The sequence below is a fragment of the Geotrypetes seraphini genome, chromosome 3 (genome assembly GCF_902459505.1).
Source record: "Geotrypetes seraphini chromosome 3, aGeoSer1.1, whole genome shotgun sequence".
In the NCBI taxonomy this organism is placed as follows: Eukaryota; Metazoa; Chordata; class Amphibia; order Gymnophiona; family Dermophiidae; genus Geotrypetes; species Geotrypetes seraphini.
In genome coordinates, this window is record NC_047086.1 from 201,066,778 (window position 1) to 201,087,751 (window position 20,974).

The 20,974-nt window shown below is 44.8% G+C and overlaps 1 protein-coding gene across 1 annotated transcript in view; it reads right to left on the reverse strand.

Annotated features, from left to right (window-relative positions):
• Window positions 1-20,974, reverse strand: part of LIMA1 (LIM domain and actin binding 1) — a 198,674-nt gene that overhangs the window by 91,346 nt on the left and 86,354 nt on the right. Inside the window, 2 exon segments of the mRNA XM_033939149.1 lie at window positions 238-392; window positions 16,283-16,367. Of these exon segments, the coding sequence (XP_033795040.1) occupies window positions 238-392; window positions 16,283-16,367 (240 nt within the window).

Sequence of the window (20,974 nt, forward strand, 5' to 3'; positions counted from 1 at the left end):
ACTGTTAACCTGAGCGGTACTTTTGAAAAACAGTAAGGTGGGACGACCCCTAAACTGTTGAAGTAAAATTTTGTGTGCTTTTCATCTTTATATAAAGGAATAAAATTAGCCTTGTGGACAAACGAAATGTGTTAAATTTCTTTGGACCGCCTTACTGTGCCAGTCATAGAATCTTGGCTCCCTTTCCCGTCCAACTCATTCCACTTCACAACACAGATGGAAAAGTAAGATGCTTACTGCCTGAGAGAGTTGTCTCCCTTGCTTGGACACAGCAGCCTGGTATTTGGCCATTCTATCCTTCACTGGTGTCTCAAGCATGTGAGGAATGTCGAAGCTTCTCTGGCTTGTTATCTTGCTGGGGCTAGATCCTGGTGAACTGGAGGAGATGTGATCTGGGGAAAATACAGCAAAACTTAGTGAAAGGAAGCAATTAATCCCTTTGCCAAGCAGCAAAAACATAACTCCCTCACAGGAATGATTGTTACAACTGAATGTGCACCAGGAACTCTTATTACTAAGAAGTTAATTATTTGATCTGATAGGATATCAATCCCTATATTACCTCGCTTTATAATTCACTTATATATTCTCATTATTGCCATGTTTTACTCTGCCTTGACCTGATGAATGATTTTTGCACCCAAAAGTTAGTCAAAAAATTAAATTAGTTCAATATAAAAAGGTTATTACCTTATATTCATATTTTCAGACAGATCCTTAAAGCACAGTTACTTACCATAACAGGTGTTATCCAGGGACAACAGGCAGATATTTTCACAGACGGGCGACATCATCCATGGAGCCCGGTACGGACAGTACTAAAGTGTACTGTCACATTGGGCTAGATTCACTAAGCAAACCGATCATGTACCAATCGGTTAGCAATCACTTTCCGACAACGGCTCGATTCACTAACCTTCCTCCAGACCCCATCCGCACCCGATCCGATCTATGCATGCAAATGAGTAAAAAGGCATGTAAATTTCTAAAGGCATGTAAATTTCTTAAGGCATCGATTCATGAAACCATTTCGTCCAAACCGACTGGCCTTTCCAATCCAAAAAGATTTTATGACTGAGGACCAGTTGCTTTACATCCTCGCCGACTATTCCTGCCTAGCAACTGCCGCGTGCATGTTAAGAACCCCATTAAAAATATATATCTACCCCGCAAAAAATCTAATATATTTAAACTTTAAATATATGTAAACTTTCATGTACATAAGCGTTAGAAATATTTTTTTGATTTTTTGGAATGCGCATAGCAAGCGTGGGAGTGAATCTCGGATTTGTAATGCACATGGCGAGAAAATCGCAGATTAACCCCGTGCTCTCCTTGCGCAATGTACATTTCATATATTAATGCTAAATTTAAAAAAATCAAAAATAACTTTTAAGGGCCAGCTATCCCGCCCCCCCCTTCCTTCCAGCTAGATTGTCGCGTGCATCTGACGTCACGGGGTCGCCTTTGGTTGCTTCGTGCTTCACAGCATAAAGAGCCGCATAGCCTCCTGGGATTCATAGGCTGTATATAACAGTGTGTGATCCCAGCGCATTCAACTGCTGTTAACTGTTGTGCCTTCTAGCAACTTAACAGTTCTTTTCCTAAGAGAAATGGACGGCGCTTGTCGGCTACGCTATCTGCTTCTTTTGGAACACGAGTATGCTGAGGAGAGGTTGGTAAAAACTACAGTTCTTATATTGCATTTTTTTACGACAACAATGCTTTGTGGTAGGCACATTCGGAGCCTACCAATGACATCAGCAATTAAACCCCGCCCCATTTCTACACAGTAAAGTCCTAAAGAGCTAGCGCATGCGTTATGTGCTTCAAAACCAACAAGGATACAGTGCGCACATGCGTCAATCGATGTTACAGCAAGACGTGTGCGTGAATGGGGGCGTGTTTACGATTTGATCATTTGCATGGACAAGCTTTACTGAATCAATCGGCCAGAATGACTCGGAAACGGATAGGACACGAATTGGACAGGACACGAATTAGATCGATTTGTGGACTTTAGTGAATCTAGCCCTTAAAGCTTTAGAAAGCTTTGAGACTGCCCAAACCATGCATGCACAAGTACCTTCCCACCTGACGCCAACTCGTGAGGTCATCAGTTCTATACCCAAGTGAAGAAGCCAACTAGGGAAGGTGGGCGGGATGTGAGAATATCTGCCTGCTGTCCCCAGACAACACCTGTTACAGTAAGTAAGAAGAAATTAGGTTCATACCTGCTAATTTTCTTTCTGTTAGCTTGTAGACCAGTATAGTCCTTATGAATGGGTATTATACCTCACTATGACCAGCAGGTGGAGACTGAGACAAAAACTTGTTGATCAGAAGAAGTGTCACAGGGCGGTGAGGGGTGCCAAAAAGGATTATGAGGAGAAAATAGCGCAGGAGGCCAAAAACTTCAAGCCCTTCTTCAGGTACATGAAAGGGAGAAAACCCGCAAAAGAGGCGGTGGGGCCACTGCACAACCAGGAAAGGAAAGGGTACATCAAGGATGACAAACAAATCGCAGACAGACTAAATTCCTTCTTTGCATCTGTCTTTACAAAGGAAGACACTGCAACAATTCCAGAAGCAGTGAAAGTGTTCAAAGGAGCAACAGATGACAGCCTTACCACAGTAGAAGTGGACTTGGACCAGATTTACCACCAGATTGACAAACTCAAAAGTGACAAATCTCCTGGACCAGACAGAATTCATCCGAGAGTCTTGAAAGAGCTAAAAGTGGAAATCAGTTAACTATTGCAAAAACTTGCCAGCCTGTCAATCAAAACAGGACAGATACCGGACGACTGGAAGATAGCAAACGTCACTCCAATATTTAAAAAAGGATCAAGAGGAGTACCGGGCAACTATAGACCTGTGAGTCTCACTTAAGTCCCTGGGAAGATGGTTGAGGCGCTGATCAAGGATAGCATAACCTGGCACTTAGACACACACGACCTGATGAGAGCCAGCCAACATGGATTCAGGAAGGGGAAGTTATGTTTGACGAACCTACTTCAATTTTTTGAGACAGTGAACAGACAAATTGATAATGGAGAACCGGTGGATATTATATACTTGGATTTTCAGAAAGCGTTAGACAAGGTTCCACATGTAAGACTCCTCAGGAAACTGCAAGACTATGGAATAGAAGAAGACATACTAAGATGGATAGGCAAATGGCTGGAGAACAGAAGGCAGAGAGTGGACATAAATGGGAAATTCTCAGACTGGGATACTGTGACTAGAGGTGTGCCCCAGGGCTCGGTACTTGGGCCCATCTTATTCAATATCTTCATAAATGACCTAGAGGATGGAACATCTAGTGAGATCATCAAGTTCGCAGATGATACAAAGCTATGCCGGGCAATCAAATCGCAGAAGGACAGCAAGGAACTCCAGAGCGACTTGAGCTAATTGGAAAATTGGGCAGATAAATGGCAGATGAAGTTTAATGTGGAAAAATGCAAAGTCATGCATTTAGGCAGAAAAAATAAGGAACACAAGTACAGTATGTCAGGTGCAACTCTGGGAAAAACCGAACAGGAAAGGGACCTGGGCGTATTAATCGATAGGATCCTGAAGCCGTTGGTGCAATGCGCAGCGGCAGCGAAGAACGCAAATAGAATGTTAGGTATGATAAAGAAGGGAATCACGAGTAGATCGGAGAAAGTAATACTACCACTTTATAGGGCGATGGTCAGACCACACTTGGAATACTGCGTCCAAAATTGGTCTCCATACCTAAAGAAGGATTTAAAAGTACTCGAGAAGGTGCAGAGACGAGCAACTAAGCTAATAAAGGGCATGGAGAACTTGGAATATGAGGAACGACTTAAGAGACTGGGATTGTTCTCCCTTGAGAAGAAGAGACTGCAAGGGAATATGATCGAGACTTTCAAAATACTGAAAGGATTCGACCAAATAGAGCAGGATAAAAAACTATTTACAATGTCCAATGTGACACGGACAAGAGGACATGGACTAAAGCTAAGGGGGGACAAGTTCAGGACAAATATCAGTAAGTTCTGCTTCACGCAACGAGTGGTAGAAACCTGGAATGCTCTCCCAGAAGAGGTAAGTGCGGAATCCATAGTTCTAAGGTTTAAGAGTAAATTAGATATACATCTCCTTATGAGTGACTTAAGGTAAGGGTAAGCTTGATGCACATCTCTTATGAGAAGCTTACAGTGATATGGTGACTAATACTATGCCAGGGTACACCTGGCGGGGCCTCCGCATATGCGGTTCACTGGACTTGATGGACCTAGGGTCTGTTCTGGAGATGGCACTTCTTATGTTGTGTTTTATTGAATGATTATTGGATGGGTGGGTGGGAGAAAATGGTTGATTATAAACATGTGAAAGTTGAATGTGCTTTTGTTGTATCTTTATACGTTGTATTGCACTGTTGAAGTTTTGAAAATTAATAAAGAATTAAAAAAAAAAAACCACACACACCATTGAAATTGGTCTATCATACTAATAGAACCAGGAAGTCCATTCCAAATCTCTACCAACTTGAAAGCATAGGACTGAAAGTTTCCCAGCTGATTTAATTCCCTTGAAAGAGGGAAATGATTATTTGTACTTTTGTGTGTTCCTCAAGTAGCGGGATTGTTTTCCAGTGTTTTACCACAAAATGTCAGTTTTACTTTATTTTCCTTATTTTCAGTATTCCATGAGCTGCTATTTACTCACTCATTTGCTCTGTAATGGATGCTGATCTGGGCTTCCTTTAATTGTGCTTTTCATTTTCATACTTTCACGTTCTTAGTATAAAAGGATACTAGTCTGTATTGTCTTTTGGTAATGACTCTTCTTCATTGAGTATGGATTACACCAGGGGTGCCCACACTTTATGGGCTTGCGAGCTACTTTTATAATGACTAAGTCAAAATGATCTACCAACAATAAAATTAAAAAAAAAAAAACACAAAGCACACTGAAAGGCAGAGAAAATGTTAATTATTCATATTCCGGGTTTTTTCAAAGAGGTCACGGCAGATGACTCTATGCAATGTCACCTCAGTAACAAAATAGACAAATACACCCCCTCCCTTTTTACTAAACCACAATAGTAGGTTTTAGCACTGGGAGTTACGCTGAATGCCTCGTGCTGCTCTCAATGCTCATAGGCTCCCTGCGCTAAAAAACACTATTGTGGTTTAGTAAGCCATAGTGCAAAATATAGACAGCAGATATAAATTCTCAAAACCAACACATTTTGATCACTAAATTGAAAATAAAATCATTTTTCCTACCTTTGCTGTTTGGTGATTTCATGAGTCTCTGGTTGAACTTTCTTCTTCTGACTGTGCATCCAATCTTTCTTCCTTTCTTTCAGCCTCCTGTATGTTTCCTCTCCTCCAGACCTCATTCTCTCCCCCAACTTTTTCTTTCTGTCTCCCTGTTCCCCCTTCTTTCTGTCTCCCTGTCTGCCCCCTTTCTTTCTTTCTCCGTGCTCTCCCCCAAGCCACTCGGTTTGCTGCCACCGCCATCGGGGAACAACCCTCGGGCCACCGCTGTCCCAAGCTTTCCCTGCAGAAGCGTCACGCTGACCAGCATTCCGCTCCCTGACGTCAATTCTGACGTAGGAGAGGAAGTTCCGGGCCAACAAGGCATTTCTCCTCATTCCATCCAGCCTGAGCCCCATCTCTCCTTGATCCAGCATTTCCCTTCTGTGTCTGTCAGAATTACCATTCCACCTATTTTCCAGCATCACCCTTCTTTGTGTCCATCTCACCTATATCCCTATCTCACCACTTTTTCAGAATCTTCATTTGTCTCTGTCCTTGTCTTTACCCCATGTTCACCATTTGCCCTTTCAATGTCTTTATCTCCCCCCCCCACACACTTTGTCAGCATTACTTCTATGTCTCTATTTCACCTCCTCTTCATGTCCCCTCTGTATCTCTATCCTTATTCAGTAGATCCTGCTTACTCTTTCTCTTCTTTGTGTCACTATCTCCATTTTCAGCTTTCCCCCCTTTTCTTTTGTTAATGCACCCTGTAGCCAGAATCTTTCCACCCTCCCTCCACTCCGGCCCAGCATGAAATATTTCCTTTTGTTTCCCTCCCCTCTCTCTTTCGCTCTCTCTTCTGCTCCCTCACCCACGAGTCCTGCATCTGGCCCTCTCCCTTCTACCTGCACCTGGCAAAGCCCCCCTGCTCCGCGGCTCTCTTAAGCAACTCGTCAGCAGCGGTGATCAAGACAAGCTGCCGACATCGAGGCCTTCCCTCTACGAGTCCCGCCTTTGTGGAAAAAGGAAGTTGAAACAAGCGGGACTCGCAGAGGGTAGGCCCCGACGTCAGAAGCTTGTGTCGATCGCTGCTGCTGAGTTGCCGAAGAGAGCCGCGGAGCATGGGGTGTGGCCGGAAGCAGGTAGAAGGGAGAGGGCTGCTGGAAGAGGTAGAAGTTCCGGAGTATGACACCGACCCAGGTCAGGATGATTTCTTTTTCAGGCTGTTGCTGCTGCTGCCACGCCACCGCGCCCTTCCCCCCCCCCCCCCGAAATGACAAAAACAGCCTAATGCCCGGCGTCGGCGTCTTTGACGTCGGGGAGAGGAAGGCTGATAGGCCCGGTAGATCGGGACGGCAACACGAGTCTATCACAGAGCCCGGGATGGGCTCTGCGATCGACTCACGTTGCCTTCCTGAGCTACCGGTCGATCGCGATCGACGTGTTGGGCACCCCTGGATTACACCATCCACACATAGTGGTCTCTCACAAATTATTTTTCATCTATTCCTTTCATCTCACTATTAGTCACATTTATTCAAATTCTAATACATCTGTTCACACTTTTTAGGACCCCACGTGCTGGTTTCAAAATCCTTGTAAAAAGAGCATGAAATTAAACAAGAAGTCGCTCTGGAGAAGTGATCGTATAAGGGGACATGCCAATGGCAATAAAATACAATAAAATAAGCGCGATACCTCGACTAAGGATATGCATGTGCATTTCTCATACTCTGTGAACATCAAGAAAGACAGAGAATATTCATAATACAGTACATGGTCTAAAGGAAAAGGGCCTCTAGCAAACGCGGCGACAACTGGGAACATCGTGAATGAGCGAGGTGGTGAAAGAGAAACAAAACAATTTTGGGTGATAGTGAAATGGACATCTGTGAACATGTTCCAAAGCAATAACATTCATGCAGAAATCGGGGCTAACTAAGAGAACATAATGGTGAAGTTACAAAAATAGTACGTGAACAACCGAGAATACAAAAAAGAACCAACTTGATCGCTTGAAAGTGATGGAATGTATTAAAATTACCAAAAGCAAGACACAAGTACACCAAGTACAAAGACAACTTTATTATATACGTGAATTCCCCTACATGTGTAACTTCATTCCTGTCTGCTGTGAACATTTCACATGACATACCATTTTGTCCCATTACATCATTTTGCAACACATCCATCCATCTCCACTTTATCTCTTTTCACACATCACACTATTTCACCGATGTATTTCTTATTTTTCAAGTTTAGTATAGTACTTTAGTCTGCATTATTCACATTTGATTCATCAGTTTTCCCACTGCAGTCCACTCTTTCCCCACAGTGTCAGCTCAATTAGTTTCCACATACACACATCAATAGGCAGGGATTACACTCTAATGACATCATCATTCAGTGCCTTTTTATTCCCGCTTTTCTGCAGCGTCTTTTTTGCTTTAATTACTTCCTGAGACACCTACCCTGTATTGTTTTCAGACCGGTAAGTCAGCTTTCATCATTTTCCCTTTCACAATTTCACGGTAATTACTTTTACAATTGCATCTGCCTGAGAGTTTTATTGTGTAGCCATTGATCTCCAGAAGTCTGTTTCATTTTGTACATTTTTTACTTTAAACAGTACAAATACTTTCAAGCAATCATGCACGCTCATTCTCTTATTTTTGTTCTTTAAGCCATTGTTTCTTGCAGGCCGCTTGTTGGGCATAAGCAGCCTGGCTGCCGGGGATTCCTCCCTGCCCAACCGCTGCTGAAGCCACTGCCGGGGATCCATCCCGCCGCACCCCCCCACCCCCAAAGCCAATCCTGTCACTTCACTGGAGCCAGACTGGCTCCCTCCTCCCCCAGCAGCACTTCTTGCAGGGACTTAGGCAGTGACTCATAGGATGCATAATTGACCCACAACCTTCTCTCTGATGTCAGAATTGATGTCAGAGGAAAAGATTGTGAGAAAAGCCATGTGCATGTGAATGGCTGCACATGCCATCCCTGCACGGAGTTGCTGCTGGGAGAGGATGCATCGAGTCCGGCTCCGACAAAGTAACAGGGACGGCTTAGGAAGTGGTGTGGCGGGTGGTCAGACAGACAGGCCAGCTTCGGGGGAGGGAGAGAAAGGGAGAATTGTTGGGAGAGTGAGAGAGAGTAAGAGAGAGATATATTGGATATGGTGGTGGAGAGGGACAAATTGAAGGAGATGCAAGGGGGAGGACTGTGCCATTGTGTTGGAGAGGGGTGATAGGAGAAATGGCTATGGAGCTAGTGGGCAGTGGTGAAAAATGCTGCAATGACGCTGCAGAGGGAATCACCAGCAGAAAGCCATGAACTGCAAAGCAGCTTGTTTAGAGTGCTGCGGCTGTAGATGAGTGCTGGAGGGAGGTTTGTCGGTCTTTTCGCGGTAGGAGGGCCCGGGATGATGACACAAGGGGGGGGCGGGCAATGACTGCTGCGAATCCAGCAAGAGTGAGGGAGATGCCCAAATGGCCCTAAAGCACTGCACCGGTGGGCCCCCCTGACCATTTTGGGCCCTATCCTTTAATCCGGCTCTGATGAAGCCGTTCTCATAAACTGCCGGCGGCTACCCCAAAACTTTCCCTCTGCGGCGATCTGCCCTGTCAGAAACGGGAAGTTGCGGCAGAGGGAAACTTTGGCGCAGCCACTGGCAGCTTGTGAAAACAGCTGCTGTGTTGGGGCCCTTCTGTGCAGGAAAATTTTGGCTACTGGCAGAGCCACACTCAAGTGGCTAAAGAGCTGCAGTTTGCCAACCACTGTACTAGGCAGACGAAAGGTCCATCCGAGCTAAGTATCCTGTTTCCAACAGTGGCCAACCCAGGTCCCAAGCACCTGGCTAGATACCAAGTAGCAAAACAGATTCCATGCTGCAGTGGATTTCCCCAAGCCATCTCAATAATGGCCTATGGACTTCTCTTTTAGGAAATTATTCAAACCTTTTTTAAACCCTGCTAAACTAACTGATCTCACCAAATTCTCTGGCAAAGAATTCCAGAGTTTAATTACTTGTTGTGTGAAGAAATATTCTCTCCAATTTGTTTTAAATCTACTACTTAGCTTCATCGCATGTCGGTACAGGCTTTGTGGATGATGTCACCTATCTGTGATAATTTGCTGCCTGCTTGTCCAAGGATAACAAAAGATTAGGTTCTTACCTTTGCTAATCTTCTTTCTTGAAAATCCTCCCTTTATTCCAGGACCAGTGGGTTTTATGCATCCTTAGCCGCCAGGCACTGTAGAAAGCCTCAGATGATTGAAGTCGTAACTCCTCTCTCTGCTAGCATATTCTGGAGCATGCCCTTTGGATCCCAGTCAGTCTTTAAGCAGTCAGGAGCATCTATTTAAGCTAAAAATCTAGAGAGAGGGAAATAGGAAACTCCCCTCCAAACAAATAAATTCTGCTCATATTAACATATGCAAAACATCAACAATCAAAACTAGAAAACAGGTTATGAAACATTAGAAACCTGAACGACAAAAACAGTGCTATAGGGAGACCCAGCCTGCATTGTAAAGAGGGGGTGTTAAACCAGTAGTGCCCCCCCCCTACAAATTCAGTGCTAGATCCAGTCATATGGAACTCTTATTAAGGCTTGTCCAAAACTTAAAATCCAGCTTACCAGTTCTTCAAGGCAAATGATTAGCGAATCGGGCATACCTAGGGCAGGTTCTCGGAATAAAGAGAGGATTTACAAGAAAGAAGATTAGCAAAGATAAGAACCTAATCTTTCGTTCTTGTACAATCCCCCTTTATTCCGGGACCAGTGGGACGTAACAGAGCAGTCCTGAAAACATCGCTGCCAACACCGTGGCACCAAAAGCAGCATCCTGCAAAACTTTGTGAAGGTGTGTAAGGACCACCATATAGCAGCCCTTCAAATCTCATCTGGAGACACCGCTGAAGACTCGGCCCAGGAGGAAACCCCTCTGGTAGAATCAGCCTGAGGGGGGGCTTCTTTCCTGCTGCTACATAAGCTGCAGAAATAGCTGCTCAAATCCATCTCAAAACAGTAGCCTTAGAGGCAGGCTTGCCCTTGCTGGCAGGAACCACCAGGACAAACAGGTGGTCTGAGACACATAACTCGTATGTGACCTCCAAATACCGCAGCAAAAGCTTACACACATTCAGGGACCACAGCACCCGGTCCTGGGCCTTTGAACCAGAAGGAAAAAATGCTGGACGTCGAACTTCCTGATTCACATGTAAGACAGAAACCACTTTCAAAAGGAAGGATCCGCTTGCAAGAGCACCGCAGTATCCGTAATACACAAGAAAGGATCCCGACAAGAAGGAGCTTGGAGCTCCGAAACTCTCCGAACCGACATGCCAGCCCCAAGGAAAACCGTTTTGATAGTTCTCCAGAGACTCATAAGGCAGGCGAGCCAGGGAACGGAGAACCAGATTCAGATTTCATGTTGGAAAAGGGAGGCGCAAAGGAGACCTCAGATGAACTGCGCCCCGTAGAAAACGGATTACGTCTGGAGGAACCACCAAGAACCCCCTCAAGGCAAGAGAGTTCAGGCAGGACAGGCCTGCAATTTGAACCCATAGGGAACCACTGTAAGGCCCTTTTTCAGGCCATCCTGCAGAAACTCCAGTACCCGAGGAATTGAGGGAAAAGGAGCCTCTTGACGGCTGGTACACCAAGTCTGGTAGCACCACCAAGCTTTCAAATAGGCCACCACGTGGACTTGCATGCTGTGAAACAACGTAGCTAATAGCCCCAAGCCATCAAGGCCGCGCGCTCAACAGCCATGCTGTAAGACCAAAGTGGTCCAGGTCCTGCAGAACGATCAGCCCCTGTGTGAGGAGACAAGGGTGACAGGGCAACTGCAGCCCCTGGCTCTGCCATAGCCGCACCAGGTCGGCATACCATGGTCGCCTCGGCCAATCGGGAGCCACCAAGATCACTGGCCCCCAGGTGCTCTGCTATGTGATGCAGCAGATGCCTTATCATGGACCAAAGAGGGAAGGCTTAAAGAAGACCCTCCTGCAGCTAGGACTGCACCAGAGCGTCCAGGCCATTACTGCCGGCCTCTCGATGACTGTAAAACCAATCGGCCTTCTTGTTTGCTGCAGTCACCATGAGGTCGAATGCTGGTGTCTCCCATCGGTACACTATGCACTCGAATGCTCTCCAGGAGAGAGACCACTCTCCAGGGTCCATGAGATCCAGGGAGGCCAGAAACTACCCTGGTGCCACTGAAGCAATGATGGAACACATCGTCTTCCTGCAGATGTGTCTTGACCGCTTTGAGATCCAGGATCGGTCTCCAATCTTTGGAGCCTTTCTTTGGGACGATGAAGTATATGAAGTTATCTCCCAGAGCCCAAGTCACCCTCTGGCACGGGCTCAATTGCAGCAATATCCAACAGTCTGTAGAACGTGGTCTGCACCCGAAGCGCCTTTTTGGTGCGGCCTGCAGGGGAATCTAGAAAGTACTCATAGAGAACATAAGCAATGCCTCCGCTGGGTCAGGCCTGAGGTCCATCGTGCCCAGCAGTCTGCACATGCGGCAGCCCAACAGGCCCAGGACCTGTGCAGTAATCCTCTATCTATACCCTTCTATCCCCTTTTCCAGCAGGAAATTGTCCAATCCTTTCTTGAACCCCAGTACCGTACGCTGCCCTATTACGCCCTCTGGAAGCGCATTCCAGGTGTCCACCACACATTGGGTAAAGAAGAACTTCCTAGCATTCGTTTTGAATCTGTTCCCTTTCAACTTTTCCGAATGCCCTCTTGTTCTTTTATTTTTCAAAAGTTTAAAGAATCTGTCCCTCTCCACTCTCTCTATGCCTTTCATGATCTTATAAGTCTCTATCATATCCCCTCTAAGCCTCCTCTTCTCCAGGGAAGAGTCCCAGTTTCTCCAATCTCTCAGCATATGAAAGATTTTTCATACCTTTTATCAGACGAGTTGCTCTCCTCTGAACCCTCTCGAGTAACGCCATATCCTTCTTAAGGTACGGCGACCGATATTGGACACAGTACTCCAGATGCGGCCGCCCATCGCCAGATACAACGGCAGGATAACTTCTTTCATTCTGGTAATAATACCCTTCTTGATTATACCTAGCATATCTATTTGCTCTCTTAGCGGCCGCTGTGCACTGTGCTATCGGTTTCATTGTCATGTCCACCACTACCCCCAAGTCCCTTTCTTGGGTACTCTCATTCAATAACATCCCTCCCATCATATAGCTGTACCTCGGGTTTCTGCTTCCCACATGTAGTACTTTACTTTTCTTAACGTTGAATTTCATCTGCCATCTCGTCGCCCATTCCCCTAGTTTATTCAAGTCTCTTTGCAATTCTGCGTAGTCCTCTTTAGTCCGAGCTCCACTAAATTTTATTATCTCACACTTCGTCCCTGTTTCTAGATCATTTATAAATATATTAAAAAGCAGTGGCCCGAGCACCTTAAGGATGGAGAAACTTCAATTTGAGCCCTTCTCAGAGTATCTCCAAGACCCAGCAGTCAGATATGACGGCCTCCCATTCTGCCAGGAAAGCAGACAGCCGACCCAGATGTGCAAGAGAGGGGCCGGCGGCTGGAGTTAGAACTGTTTTCTTAGGGGGGGGTTTGCTGGATGTCTGAGGACTGCTGATGGCCAGACTTCCCAAAACGGAGCTTGGAGGACAAAGGATACCTCTGAGGAGGGAGGACCAACGTACTGTGAGGACGTCAAAATGGACAAAAATTAGAACTCCTGGTGGGGCGTAACCTGTTCCCAGGCAAAGCCTTTGGCTTGCAGTCTTGTACACTTGCCATGAGGTCATCCAGACCCTGTCTGAACAGAAGCTGTCCCTTGCTTAAGCTGGTCTTAAAGGAGGAGTCCCCAGACCACTGCCTGATCCACAGTATCCTCCAGGCGGACAATGAATAAGCACCTGGCTTGGCAAAAACTTTCAATATGTCATATAAGGCATCAATACTCTTTGATATATTCATTATCATTTATCCCCAAAAAACAAACAAATAAAAAACCCCCAAAACACTACATTAGCAGTGCTTAGAGCGTTAATTATTCAGCTTCACCATCTGTTGCAAAATATCCTCCGAGCGTTCTTTCTGGCTTAAGTCCTATGACGTCATCTCGAAACAACGTGATGACGTTACATAAATTTAAAGATCTACTATGTCATCTCGTTAGGATATGCCTGAAAACCAGTTCATTAATTCAAGCATACAAAATCATTAATTAAAAGAAAGATCTCCATTCAATACAGCCATTCAACCCCATAGGCTCACAAGTCTACAAATGAAAAAGCCATCTTTGCTCTTTGTTATAACAGTTTTTGTTGTAACAGCTGTTTAAAATCCCCTCCTCGTACAGGACAAACCCAAAATCCAGCAGCGTAGGTCCAGGAACAAATGGTGATAATCTTTATAAATGTTGCACTAACGGAGCTTCCAGTCTTTCTCTGGACAGACAGCATCTGTGTTCAATCAACCATGTTTTAAAAAGCACGGGACATTTGGCCAACATAAAGCTTCTCACAAGGGCACTTAATATACATCACCCCCTGTGACTCACAATTAGTACAATTCCGCAGACACTATCACACTTGATCTACTGGATTCACAAACTACGTACATTCCTGCATGACCATGCAACAGATGGTGAAGCTGGATAACTAACACTGTAAGCACTGCTAATGTAGTTTTTTGGGGGGTTTTTTGGTAGTGAATATATAAGGCATCAGCCATATAATCCACCCCGGCCCGGAGATGAGAAAGTCCAAATCATGCAACATCACTGTGTCAGTCATGGCGTAGTTTGGAGTGGCATGCCCATGCAACGAAGGAGGAGGCTTTCACCGCCTTGACACTGGCCGCAGCCAAATAAAAAAGGTGTTTAAGGATGAAATCCACACACCTGTCCTGAATATCCTTTAGGACCACTCCTCCATCAGAAGGGAAAGAAGAACGCTTGGTGACCTGAGCCACAGCTGAATCCACCTTTGGAGAAGCAATGCGCTTGGTAAAACAGACCGCCATGGGATAAAGCCTTGCCATGGCCCGAGCGCATTTCAGAAGACACTTCGGGTTATTTCAAATCTCCAACAGGAGAGTTATTAGGAAAGGAAGCAGTTAACAGCCGCTGATCACTCATGAGAGAACATTCCTCCTGGACCGGCTGATCTGGCTGCAGTTTTAATTCCTGCAGATATTACATAGAAACATAGAAGATGACGGCAGAAAAGGGCTATAGCCCATCAAGTCTGCCCACTCTGCTTACCCACCCCCTGTCTATGCCCTAATGACCCAATTTCCTTATCTTGACCCTCTTAGGGATCCCACATGGGTATCCCTAAGAGGGTCAAGATAAGGAAATTGGGTAATTAGGGCATAGACAGGGGGTGGGTAAGCAGAGTGGGCAGACTTGATGGGCTGTAGCCCTTTTCCTCCGTCATCTTCTATTCTGTGATGAGGTCCTCCAGACAAGCAGGTTTGAAGAACCTGCATACTGTGGGATCGTTAGCCAGGTCCCGGGACCCACACGGATCTGATCGCAGAGCTCCACCAAATTTGCCACATCTGTGGACACCGCCGAACTTCCCTGCGAAAGCAGAGGGATTGAGAGAGTGCCTGACACAATCGTGAGCATCACCCTTTTTAACTCCAGGGTCATCGCTGGGGAACCAAGCAAAAAACTCGAGCTGCGTGGATGCGTAGAACCCACCGACAGCCCAGATGTCGGTGGAATGACCACAGGCATGGATTTCTTAAGTATGCCTGATAGAGCATTTTCACAAATTCTGGGAACAAAAATCTGTGGCGAGAGCTACCCTGTGCGCCTCTGACTTGGTGTGCTTGGAAGACTTGTTTGGAACCACGCTTGCGTTTCACTGATAAGCCACCAGCGCTCTCACGAGAGCCCCCGACACAATTTTTGCTGAAATTGGGGCAGAAAGCTCAAGGAGGGTCTACATGGAGGTGGAAGGCACTGCATCTGTGCAAACTTCACCTCCCTTGCGGGCCGCAGTGCACATGGAACACGGCTTCACATCCAACAGCCATCTGCCGCAAAGAAGGCATGAATCCATCCCATCCCGACCTGGGGAGGCCATCTGTGAAGTTTGGAGCAAAAATGAATCTCCTAACTATAAAAAATATAGTTTTATTCAAAACAGGAAAAATCCAAGATGGCCATCATAGGTGTTAATTTTGCAATAAAATAGCCTGGGAAAGGAACAGGAATCCCTAAAAAAACAGAGATTTGGGGATTTTAGAGGTGGGGAAGGGTAGGGCATGCAGGGAAACCACCCCCAAAAAACCCCAAATCGCTAAAACAGGTTATCAGTCTGTTAACTGTCCCATTGTGCTGAATGGGAGAAAATGCAGGCAATGGAACAGCATGTAGGGAGATCTAAAGCCTCTGGAAGCTGGATTTCAAGTTCTGGCCCGACCAACATAGCCGGTGACCTCCGCCACCCTCAGATATGTTACGCATCCACCTGGCGGAGCATGCAGTCTGGCTCTGATCCCTGTCACACCTCCACAGCACTGCTCAGCCTGCACTACACTCACTAGCAGACGAACCTGGGGTGAGCTAGCTACCAATCCCAGAGCCCCGATCTGAACTGCAGGCTGTCCAGCGGGCTTACTGCAGTGCAGTGCAGTGCAGTGAACCTCCCAGAAGCAAATGTTCTCCATAAATCTGCAATCTCCTACTGCAAGGATGTCCCCGCAGGGAACCTCCACAACATGAGGGCAAACCCATGAAGGAAATACTGAAGAAATACTTAAAACTAGCAAAAGAAAACACAAGCAGAAGAGATAAGCTCCTTCAGGTTGGGGCATGCTTCAGGATATGCTAGCAGAGGGAGGAGTTAAGACTTCAATCATCTGAGGCTTTCAACAGTTCCTGGTGGATAAAGATGCATTAAACCCACTGGTCCCGGAATAAAGGGAGATTGTATAACAGTCACTAACGTTGCCTTTTGGGTAAATTTTTTGGGAGCCCAGATGCCAACTATCTCAAATGCTCCCCCTCCCCTTTAAATCCCATTTACCTAGATTACCATCCAAGTCTTCTGAAGAAAGGCTATTTTCAGACATCTTTCTTCTCATACCCATCCTGCCAGATTCCCGAGGACTCTGGAAAAAAAAGAAAATTCACACAAATTATACATGTGCTCGCAACATCCTACATGAAATCTCTTTATGAAAAGTATAGCTCTGTTTGAGAAGTACCCAGAAATGTGGTTAACATTCAGAAAAATTTTAAAGTGCACTATAATAACAATTTTCACTTTTAACACTGAAAATATTCTGTAAGGATATTTCGTCCATTCTTTGATATATGCACAGCTTAAGATATTGATTGTGAAGTTAGCACTAAATGCATGGCACACAAAGAAACCAGAACTAATATGATGCATAACGGGAAAATTAGGTTCTTACCTCGACCTTCTTTCTGTTTTAAGACACAGGCAAGTACAGATGTTGATGATTTATTTTCTTTTTTAAAGAGTTTGGATTTTACATTACCACAACAGGAAAAAAAACACACTGTAAGGGTCATCAACTGGATTTAGTGACCTTTTCTACTAAAGTACATTCCAATATTAAAATTGATCTAACCGAAGTATCATGGAATGACACGGTTTGGTCTGAACATTGTTTCTGTAATTTTTATGTAAAATGGCAGAATAAACTAGGTAAAGTAAATAATGAAAGGGGCCATAGGAATAAGAAGGTTGATACTATGGGAAGAGGTAAGGTAGATCATGTAGAATTTTGGTCATATTATGAATTGAAAGTGACAGAGGGAGAAGAAATTTTTTTATCTGACTGGGCAAATTTTAGCACCCAAATTTTAGATGATATAATAATAATAATAATAATAATAATAATAACAACAACAACAGTTTATATACCTCAGAACCATGAAGTTCTATGCGGCATACAATGATTAAAAGGTATTACAGATCGAGTGGAATAAACAAAGTTCAGAGTTAGTGAATAACAGTTCTAAAGATCATTTGTTGAGGACTAAGATTGTATAGATCAGTTACCTAAGTACTTCAGGAACAGATGTGTTTTTAGGCATTTCCTGAATTCCCTATATAGTAGTATGTAGGCACGAGCCTACATAAGTAGGCTACTTAAGTAGTAGGCACATAAGCCTACATAAGTAGTAGGCACGAGCAGTTGTTCCAGGTCTTTACCCCATAATGCTGCTTGATGCGAGAGAAGATGTTGGTGATGACTTTTAAATTTACAACCTCTAACCGGTGGAGAAACAACCTCAGAAGAGAATGCGTAGGAAGGAAAGATTAAATAATATTTGGTTTGATGCAGAGTTATTAGAATTAAAAAAAAGCACCTAGAAGGGTGGAGAAGATTTGGATTAAATCAGGCAAAATTGAAGATAGAATTAATTGGAGATTGAAACTCAAGGAATACAAAACTATGATTACAGAGAAATGTAGTACTTATTATAGGGACAAGATTGGAGATGTAAAGACTAATAATAAAGAGCTTTTTAATTTGGTTCATGGGTTGTTTGAGACTGACTCAAAAAAAAACGATCAAAAAAGGAAGCTATCCCATCTGCTAATAAATTGGCGGAATTCTTTAAAAATAAAATTAGTGGGTTACAAACATTTTTTAAGGATCAAGTTATAGATGTTACAGATTCGCTTATAGGGCTCCTTTTACAAAGGTGCGTTAGGGCCTTAACGCGCGGAATAGTGTGCGCCAAAATGCCCTGCATGCTAGCTGCTACCGCCTCCTCTTGAGCAGGCGGTAGTTTTTTGGGTAGCGTGCACTAATCCAGTGCGTGCACTAAAAACACTAGCGCACCTTTGTAAAAGGAGCCCATAGTTTTTAATGATCAAGTCAATGACATTTCTGATCCTTTTCACTCAATAGACATATAGAGCGTGTTAAGACAGACATGATTTGGGAACATTTTGTTATCCCAGAGTGGGAGCTATTCTGTAAATTATATTCAAAGTATGCTAAAAAATATTGTCGTTTAGATCACAGTTCTTCAACCGCCGGTCCGCGGACCGGTATCGGTCCGCAGGAAATTTTTGCCGGTCCGCGCAGGACCGGCAAGATTGACTCATTTGAATTTCCTGCCGGTCCACGCAGGACCGGCAAGATCAGCATCGGAAGCGTGCGCTGGGCCGGAGAGATCTTGGGGAGCCTCCGACAGTGGCTTTCTCCCCTCTCTGCAGCTCTCCTTTACTTCCCAGCGCAGCGATTCACGAAGGCAGCCTCGGGGCTTTTGCTGAGTCGCGGCTGCCTCTGATGATGCAACTTCCTCTTTCCTCAGAGGCGGCGCGACCCAACAAAGGACCCGAGGCTGCCTTCGTGAATCGCTGTGCTGGGAAGTAAGAAGAGCTGCTGGGAGGGGAGAAAACCACTATCAGTCTGGGAAGCTGCTGGGCAGGGGAAAAAAGGGACAGCTACTACTGGAAAGGGAGAAGGAGAGATGCTTCTGGGAGGGGAGGAGGGAAAGGAATCTGGGAAGCTGCTGGGCCAGGAAAAAAAAGGGACAGCTGCTACTGGAGAGGGAGAAGGAGAAGGAGAGATGCATCTGGGAGGGGAGGAGGGAAAGGAATCTGGGAAGCTGCTGGGCCAGGAAAAAAAAGGACAGCTGCTACTGGAGAGGGAGAAGAAGGAGAGATGCTTCTGGGAGGGGAGGAGGGAAAGGAATCTGGGAAGGTGCTGGGCAAGATAAAAAAAGGGACAGCTGCTACTGGACAGGGAGAAGAAGAAGGAGAGATGCTTCTGGGAGGGGAGGAGGGAAAGGAATCTGGGAAGCTGCTGGGCAAGGAAAAAAAGGGACAGCTGCTACTGGATAGGGAGAAGAAGGAGAGATGCTTCTGGGAGGGGAGGAGGGAAAGGAATCTGGGAAGCTGCTGGGCTAGGAAAAAAAGGGACAGCTGCTACTGGAGAGGGAGAAGGAGACGGAGAGATGCTTCTGGGAGGGGAGGAGGGAAAGGAATCTGGGAAGCTGCTGGGCAAGATAAAAAAAAGGGACAGCTGCTACTGGAGAGGGAGACGGAGAGATGCTGCTGGGAGGGGAGGAAGGGAAGAGAGTTACTGCTGGACAGGAGGAGGAGGGAAGGGAGAATGAAAAAAGGAAGGAAACAGCTGGCAGAGAGATTAGAGGAGGGGAAGGGGAGACACAGGCATGAGAAAGTAGAGAGATTGATGATAGGAAGGGGTCAGCAGAAAAATAAGCAGAGGGACAACGATGATAGATCTGGTGTAGGAGAGATAAAAATGAAGAGAGCAGTGAAGCTGGAATGAATCATGTAAATAGGAGAGAGGGGCACAAGCTGGATGGAAAGGGGAGAGGGACATAGAAAGAAGACAGATACCATATGGAAGGGGGAGAGGACAGATAGTGGATGGAAGGGGCAGATGCTGGATTGAAGAGACAGAGAGGGCATACGCTGGAAGGAAGAGAGTGAAAAAAAGATTGAAAGCAGAAACCAGAGACGACAAAAGGTAGAAAAAAATAATTTTATTTATATTTTGTGATTAGAATATATCAGATTTGAAATATATATCCTGCTAGAGCTGGTGTTAGACATAACTGGGGACTGCAAAACCCAGGCAGTGCTTCTTTAGCTTTCAGCTGGCTTAGGGCGCTCTCTGACCAGGGGGCAGTTGCCCTAGTTGCACTCCCCTAAAACTATTCCTGTCATGTGTTACTTCAGTATTCTGTTAGCATGATATTTCTGTGTAGCATTCTGTAATAATTTGGCTTGTTCAGTTTTCTTGATAGTAGAGGGGATATATGTGAAGGGGAGGGGAGACAGGGGTTTTGTTGATCCTTGCTCTGAATTATTTGTATTTATAAAATGACAATTCTACAAAATATTGTTTCTTTTTATACTTTAATAAAATACATTCAATATAAAATCATAACTGAGGCTTGTGTGGATGGGATCAGATGATTTGTGGGGACCGAGCTCGCGGAGATGGGGCGGAAACGGGATTTTTAAATTTTAGTCCTAGTAGTTTGCCGGTCCACAAAATAATTATTTTTTTTCTGCCGGTCCACGGGTGTAAAAAGGTTGAAGAACACTGGTTTAGATACTTGCCCAAGAAATGTATTGAGGAATGCATCGATTACTTTCAAAACAAACCTTTTTTAAATGGATTACTCTTCAGTTGCAAAAGGAACAATTTGAGTGAAATTTAGGAAGAATTATAATTACATCTATTGTGAAAAATCTCAAGGAATCACTTAAGTGTGAAAATAATTATAGACCAGTAGCCAGTATTCCATTGTTTGAAAAGGTAATAGAAGGGTTAGTTAATACTGAATTGGTAAGATATTTGGATAAATTTAACATTTTGCATGATCACCAATCAGGATTTCGATCAGGATATAGCACAGAAACTGTAATAGAATCACTACTGAATCAGCTTACTATTTTGTTTAGTACTGGTACTAGTATCTTGATCCTGCAGTTGGACCTGAGTAGCGCTTTTGATTTAGTGAATCATGATCTACTGTTAAGCTGCTTGGATTCAATTGGGATCAGCGGCAATGTAAAAAATTGGTTTGGTGGGTTCTTGAAATATAGAACATATGAAGTGTTTACCGAAGATAAATACTCTTTTGCATGGAAGAACTCATGCGGAGTTACGCAGGGTTCTCCCTTATCCCCAACATTGTTTAACATATACTTAAGTGTCTCTGGCTTATTTGCTCCAAATTTGAATACAATTTT